An 8279-nucleotide genomic window follows, 5' to 3' on the forward strand; every position below is an offset into this window, starting at 1 on the left:
TGAACCAATCCACGCTATACATTATACATATATATAGTACTATACTTGCTTTATTCTAATAAAATTTTGATCTCCACACTTCACCTAAAACGTTTGTTTATTTATTTTTTTGTCAAAACAGAAGTAGCTCATTGGAATATATATTAGTTAGTATTTAGTATTTAGTATTTAGTAAGACAAAAAGAAGGTAAATTGAGATTTTTCCTTTTTGCGGCGCAAAACATTTCACATAAAATTTGTAGTATAGGGGAGACAATAAGTTAGTGAGGTGCACTGCTTTTCTTCAAAAAATTATCTGTATCAATGAAGACTGAAGAGTCATGGCCCAAGAAAAAGGTATCTCTCTCTCTCTCTCTCCTTTTCTTTCTTTGTTTTTATTTTTTTTTATATTTTTCCTTGAAATTCTTGCAGCGGCTGTCAAGTTCTCTATCCCTCCCCTTTTCGCAAAGGAGGGGCTCCTAGTCGGTGCCTTTTTTTTTTTGGGTTAACCAGGGTTAGAATAACATCCTTTCGTTGCAACAAGAGATCAGAAAATATCACAGAGAAAGAAAGAGAGTTTCAAAACAAAGAACCCTATTCGTTTGTTCTTGAATCTCTTCCAATTCTGTACCAATTTCAGAGGAAAAAAAATAAAGAACCAAATAGAATTCAATTCACAACCTGTGTGATCAGGAGAGATTATAAGAGAGAGGTAGAGGTAGAGAGAGAGAGAATGTTCTCTTCTTCAAATAAGAAGCCAAACAGTGCATCTCAAGGTGCTACTAATGAGAGACCCAATAGCATGTGTACTGTCCAAGCGGATTCGGGTCTGGTTCTTACCACTGACCCAAAACCACGTCTCCGTTGGACTGTCGAGCTTCATGACCGCTTTGTCGATGCCGTCACTCAACTCGGTGGCCCAGACAGTATGTCCTCTCTCTCTCTCTCTCTCTCTCTCTCCTTACCTTCTCAGCTCTCAAGATTAATTGCACCTTTTGACACATCTGTTTAATTCCTTACTGCATGCTTTTTTATTTTCTCTTGATCCATCTTTGATCTTTCTTTCTACCTATTGTTTATGCTATAATACAAAGCTTCTGCTTAGAATCTTCTTTTTTTTTCTAAGTTATTAAACTAACTTTTCTTTAAAGGTTATCATCTATGATCAGTTATATTTTGTAGACCTTTATTAGAACATATTTAACATACACTTTGTTATTTACCAAGGAATATATATAAATGGATGTTCGTTATAATTTGTTTCTTTTGTGTAACTAATACTATGTATATCTTTATTTGTTTGTTTGTTTGTTTGTAGAGGCTACACCAAAGACAATTATGAGAGTAATGGGAGTGAAGGGGCTTACCCTATACCACCTGAAGAGCCATCTCCAGGTATATATTTATTTGCTTTGTTACCTTCAGCTTCAGCTTTATCAGCCCTCTGTCTAACAGAAAAACACACACACAAAACTGCGCACATGTACGCTAATTATATACGTACCTCTCATATTGTTTTCTTGTTCTTTCTTCTTCTTCTTTTCAGAAATTCCGGCTAGGGAAGCAACCGCACAAGGATTTCAATGACCACTCAGTTAAGGATGGTACGTAAGAAAGGCTATATTTATTTACACTTATACCGATCACTTCATATCAACTCTTGAAAGTACAAAAAAAATTAGGTATACATATATTCTGTAATTTACACCTTTGTCTATGCATGTGTGTTGAGTTTTGATATCATATATTACGGCAATTTCAGCTGCAGTAATGGAGATGAGAAATGCAGCTTCCTCCTCGGGCTTCATGGGAAGGGGCATGAATGAGTAAGTATATTCAAACCTCTTTATGTTTTTCATGTGCTTCTTGAGAAACAAGGGTTAGTAAGCATATAATATTTCAAAATATATAGATTAAAAAACATGCACCTAGGATTCTTTTTATATAACTTACGTCTTGTTGTCTTAAATCTTTCAGTAGGAATGTTCACATTAATGAAGCACTAAAGATGCAAATGGAAGTGCAAAGAAGACTTCATGAGCAACTAGAGGTGATTATAAATTTCAAAAGGCAAAAGTTTAAAGTTTCGGACATGTCGACAGATGATTTTTTATTCTCCTTTTCCATGCTTATATATATTTGCTTCAAATTTATCATAGGTGCAGAAGCACCTTCAAATGAGGATTGAAGCTCAAGGGAAGTATATGCAGACAATTTTAGAGAAAGCATGCCAAACCCTATCAGCCGGAGATGGCGGCATGACACTGCAGGGTAGTTATAAGCCGATAGGAAACCAAGGTTTACTTGACATAGGTGGAAATGCAATGAAAGATATGGGACCCTCCTTGAGCTTTCCTTCACTACAAGACCTACATCTCTTTGGTGGGACCCAATTAGACTTGCACCATGAACAAATGGAGAGACCCCTTGATACCTTCTTCCCTTCCAATGACTCCTCTCTTTGTGCCATAGGCAAGAATAAAAGATCTAACACTAACACATATAGCAGTCCTAATGGCAAGAACCCCATGATTTGGGGTGATGAACAAGATCAAGAAAAATGTGATCAACTCCAAATGGCACCTAGTGGTATGGATGGATCAGGCCTCGACTTAGACTCCATGGCAGATGTGTATGAACCAAAGCCAATTCTATCTAGCGACAGTATAGGAGAGAACAAACTCGATAGAACATCTCCTAGGAGGTCTCCAATTTCTGTTGAGAGGATGAGTCCAATAATCGGAGGAGGCGGGTTGTCTCAAACCCGAAACTTATCGTACGGTTGAGGTGGAAATATGTGAAATTATTTGATGGATAATTTTAATTTTACTTACCATATATTGACTCTTTGATATAGTGATTAATAAAGGGGCTTGTATGGGATTGTTAAGTAATATTATTGCATAGTAGCTAGGTTATTTAAGGTGCAGTGGTATTGTTTTGTTGAGGTGTGTTGAGTTGTGCTTAATTAACTAGTGAGCTAGCTAGGGAGTTAAGCACCAATGTATAACTATCAAGTGTTTTTCAATACATGAAACTAAGTGTGTCAATTTGTATTACAATAATTAACTCAGAACGATCGCCTTGATAGTATTAATTCTATCATTAGTTCATTAATTACCATACATGCATCTTATATATCTTGAATTATCTTGTTGATGGAAACTAGTTCTTGTTGCACCTAGCTTCTTTTTATTCTAAAGCTGTGTGTCCCCCCTCTTGAGACCTTTTAGAGAGAAACATAAGCTGATCAGTTATTTATTACTTTTTAACATAACGATATATGTTATTTCATGTGGATAATATTCACGTTATTGCGATCTAAAGGAAGAGTATATATATGCATGCAACACAATGGGTCTTCCATTACTGTAACAATGAAAGAAAATAACAATGTATACGTACCTTCGCCTTCGGTAATTAGTGCAAGATCGAAGATGAAAGAATAAAGAATACTAGATTATAATTGCCATGACATGCATGCATGCAATAATCTACTTAAAAACTTAAATTTGTTTGTGATGGTGTTGTGTTGTTCATTCAACTGCTATAATTTGCTAATATTGAATATTATTTGGCATCCGATTGAACCATGATGAATTCTTTTGTAATGTTAAAGCGAGGTGGAAAAAAAATCCACCGTTCATCGACAAGATCCAGCTCTCTCATTTTGATATGATAGAATATTCTTATGCTATAATAAAAAGTACATATCGATCATTATACTTTTGAGAAAATATCTAAATGATTCGTGAAACAGAATGGAGAATAAATTGCAAGGAACGAAAAAAAACAAGATTTAAAGGCGGCGAGAAATATTGGATTGGAATTCAGTACTTATCAAACGAAGTTGAAAAGGATTCTATATATACCTTGTACTATGATATGTACACAGTGCTTTCTTACTTCAAAATTTCCTTCTATTTACGTGTATGTATGTGTGCTTGTGTGTGTGTGTGTGTCTTTTGTTTATTCCCCTTTAGGCTCATTATAATAATGTTATCTAACAAAAAAATATATGCAATGCACTACCTATGGTTTTCTTAAGATTAATATTTCTCAGAGAAGATAAAAATTGGAGAAATGTGCCATATATATATATATAACGAATTTAATTACCACATGTGAACAGTATAGAATAAAGTACTATATCTCTATTTATAAAATCTTCATCAAAAGAATCTAATAAAATAAAACTATATATTAGGTCGACGCACTTCACAAGGCATCTTGATATTCTCTTATTATCTAGCTAGAAGTATTCTCGCAAATCTATAAAGAAGTCAATCTCCCAAGGCAAAACGAGTATTATAATTGTCCTTTCATGTCAGCACTTCACTTTGTTATTACTTATTAATATTGGTCGTAGACAATATTTATATCATCACAAACATAATTTTATTGAATATTTAAATCAAACAAAATTACAAAAATTATCATATAAAAAAAAATCATGTATAATCATTAAGTAAGCCCTAATGCCAAATTCCATCCATGGACATGCTTTATTAGCTCCTACACAATTTACAAATGTTTTCTTTAAATTTCTAGATGATAACTGCCTAGCTAATGCGTTTAACTTAATGTTTTTCAAATGTTATAACTTACGTGCATTTATATATATATATAGAGAGAGAGAGAAATTATATTATAAGGTACGTAGTACCAATATGCAATTGGCCAAATTTCCATTCTTTGAACTAAAACATATATAAAATATTCAACATAAGTACTATGACCAAGTCGTGCGTTATTTCATGCACATAATTAAATCCACACTATGCAATTAATTAGTACGTACAAATTAAGATGATATAGCATTATGTTCTACAACACACACACACACACACACACATATATATAGAGAGAGAGACTAATGCGTATTCGAATGTATATGGGCTGAAATACATACGGTCCAACTTCGACTTTTCAAAATCCAAATGGTCGATCTGAACTGTTCATCTTGTTCTCCGTATTAATATGTGCTTGGAGACCAAATTTCATATTTTTCTGAATTTTTTTACTATTTATTAAGTATTTTACAAAATTGTTGATCCAACGGTGACTGCTGATTTTACTGTTTTGTTAAGCCAATATGCAATTGGCCAAATTTCCATTCTTTGAACTAAAACAAATATAAAATATTCAACATAAGTACTATGACCAAGTCGTGCGTTATTTCATGCACATAATTAAATCCACACTATATATGTAATTAATTAGTACGTACAAATTAAGATGATATAGCATTATGTTCTACAATATATGTGTGTGTGTGTGTGTTTAGTTGTTTTGTTTCTTCTGCGCAAGTGAGGCAGACAAAGAGCATCCTCTCTTTTTCATCTTCCTTTCCCCCTTCATATTCCATGATATCATTAATCCCCTCTCCCTCCCTAAAACACACACACACACACACAGAGGGGGTGCATTTAAATTTTGTTAAAAATTTCAGTCTAACGGATTAAAAACATCTGGACTAAACATTATAAGCATATATATATATAATTAATGTTACTTTTCTATCCTAAAAAAAATGTGTAAGAAGATGATTCTATTATTTATTCTTTTGTTCCTTTAGCCACTTTTGTTTAGTCTTGGTAAAAAGAGGAGAGGTGCCTTTATCGATCGATCTGATAGAAATGCAGCTGAGGGGTTCAAGTTGGCAAGAGAAAGAAAGAGAGAGAGAGAGAGACGAATGAGAAAGATAAAGGCAATTGAGCAGGGAAGATAGATACAGAAAACCAAAAACAAGTGCAATTTACGAGGAAGCTTCTTACTGAGCTTTGGAAGGACTTTAGATAGGCTAAATAAGCATGCCAGGATCTTCTGTGGCATGCAGTAATTAATTCATAGTTTTGTGCAGTTTAATTTCTTGGACAGCTATATATTGCTTGGTGCTTGGTACTTGCTATCTAGAAAGCTATATATGGCGGTGGCTAGAATATAAAACAGGTGACACATGAGAATCACAAGTACACAAAAGCGCATATTAAATGCATTGCGATAATTAGTAGACTAGGTAGTAAAGTGGGTTTAGTTTGGTAATCGATCCTGACCAACATTTGTTTTCCTCTTGTCAAGTACTGATCACAAAGAGAAAGAGAATTGTTTTGTTGCAGAATGAAGATGCATGTGCATCTAACTAAGATAAACTATTTCCCTACTATATATATGTACATATTGTTCTATGTAGAAACATTGCTACAGAAAACAATACATATTTTGGAAGAAGAGAAGATCAAGAAAAGTTGTTGTAATTATGTAATAAATTCCAAAAGCTGCTGGAGTGCTGGGGGCTGGGGACTAGGGAGGGGCCTAAGTAACTATATATATATACACACACTATAAAGGATGCAATATTGCAAGGTCTAAGAGCAGAGCAGCGTTTCCGAGGCTGATCATCTATCTTTCATCTCTGGCTTCAGCAAAAATAAAAGAAAGCAACCAATGCACCTCGGATTCTGTTTTGTTCTGTAGGGTATACACTCCGCACTGCTTTGGTTTTATTTGTTTTAAAGAAAGAGGAAGGAATAATATATAGAGATAAAAAGTGGCATTGATGAGAGAGAGAGGAAGCTTCAGTACTTCTTTTGGAATTTGTATGGTAGTTGCATGCAGAATGAGTAACTGCATCTGCATGTTGGTACTGGTGTACATGCTTTATTATTTATAGAGATAAAAAGTGACTGTTTTACTTCAAGTCTATTAGGGGCGGATTCAGGATTTATGTCAGGATAGGGCACTAATAGGATTTAAATAGCTAATCGGGTTCAAACTCATTAACTTATCGGGTACATAATTGCAACTCAGTCCCTATAACTATGTTTATTAAAAATATATGTTATAATCATGAAGTCAATTGACACCGTATTGAAATATTTTTTTTCTATGCTAATTAAAATTTTGTTTGGCACAGTTCTAAGTGGGACTGTTCTTAGCAAATTAGCAAATTGAAGTTAAAACTTAGATAAAAATTTAACTGAGTATATATATTGAATAATAAAATGTTCAAAAAGTTTGGCCAATCCATTTCCTTAGAATTGTAATAATAAGTCACACCGTCAAACATTTATTTTTCTCTTCTTCTCCTTCATTTTATTTACAAAATAGAGCATCGCAGTCATAAAAAATGAAATACGCAAAATTGACCAAAGCACAGAAGGAATCGATTCAAGAATCAGACTAGCTCAAGCCAGGGGTAGGCACACTGAACAATTAGTACTGGATTGAAATGAAAATTCAAATCCAGGGTTAGGCATTTGCCTACCCCAATTCCTTTTTGGATCCGCCTTTGCGTCTATATCTTCACTTTCAATCACAACGTCGATCTGAACCGTTCAAGTTGATCTCCATATTAAATTGTGCTTGGAAACCAAATTTTACAATTTTTGAAAATTTATTACTATTTTTTTCTAATTTTTAAAAATCACTGATTTTTTATGGTCCACAATTTTCTGGAAAAAACAGTGATTTAAAAATCACGCGCGAATCTTAATGTGCTTGACCACTTGTACCATATAGTAAAAAAAATGTCAATCATATATAAATTGTAATTTATAGAAGTTTTACTTTTAATATGATCTATCAGTTTATAATTATGGAATTATGTTTCATCTCATCGATCATGCTCTGTCAATTTCATATTATTCTGCATATATATACATCTGAATCTGTACAAAATTCTTGCTTGTGGCGCATTGGCATGGGTCCACACATCTAGCACAACAAATTCATTTCTGAATTAAAATTTGTGCGTGCATAAAAAACCACACTATACATCAACATTAAAAATTGGATTTCAAATAATTATCAAGTTAAATAATCACCAACTAATGATACTAAGCCTATATATTGCATATATAAATGCCGCACGTTCTAAGATTAATACTGTCAGCATTTATGAGTAATTAAGTATTCATTTAGTTTTAGTTGTCTAATTAATTAGGTATTATGACTTCTAAAGAAGGTCCCTAACAACTTTTCTTATAAAAACTATAAATAGTGCTTTACATGCATAAATTCAAGTCAGCAGATAAATTATGTACTTTCAGAAAAGAGAATAATTAACCATATATGCATTTTTCCCTAACAAAGTGACAATTGTACTTGATATTTTTAAGGAAACAAACATTGTCTTGAAGCAATTAATAGTATCGCCTTTTTCATTGAAATTTGACATTAACCAGCAGCAGCAGCAGCTACTTAGATATGATATGCATGGTTGTAAAGCAATGGTATCGTATCGCCTTTTCCATTGAAATTTGATAGGGCAATAATAGCGAGAGGATCTTGCTTGAGTT

At 33.4% G+C, this 8279-nt stretch overlaps 1 protein-coding gene across 4 annotated transcripts; it reads left to right on the plus strand.

Annotated features, from left to right (window-relative positions):
- The first annotated feature begins 453 nt into the window (after positions 1–453).
- APL (Homeodomain-like superfamily protein) lies at positions 454–3048 on the plus strand. Of its 4 annotated transcripts, none has more exons than XM_078305595.1 (6): positions 454–905; positions 1298–1374; positions 1526–1583; positions 1742–1805; positions 1957–2029; positions 2139–3048. In XM_078305595.1, exons 1-6 carry the CDS (start codon positions 713–715, stop codon positions 2763–2765), a joined length of 1092 nt encoding a protein of 363 aa, XP_078161721.1. In that variant the 5' UTR covers positions 454–712; the 3' UTR covers positions 2766–3048. The 4 variants fall into 4 exon arrangements, with proteins under 4 accessions (XP_078161721.1, XP_078161718.1, XP_078161719.1 ...); XM_078305592.1 differs by having other exon boundaries at positions 520–905; positions 1960–2029; XM_078305593.1 differs by having other exon boundaries at positions 524–905; positions 2145–3048.
- The last annotated feature ends 5231 nt before the right edge of the window (positions 3049–8279 follow it).

This window comes from Carex rostrata, chromosome 7 (genome assembly GCF_964058835.1).
Source record: "Carex rostrata chromosome 7, lpCarRost1.2, whole genome shotgun sequence".
NCBI lineage: Eukaryota > Viridiplantae > Streptophyta > Magnoliopsida > Poales > Cyperaceae > Carex > Carex rostrata.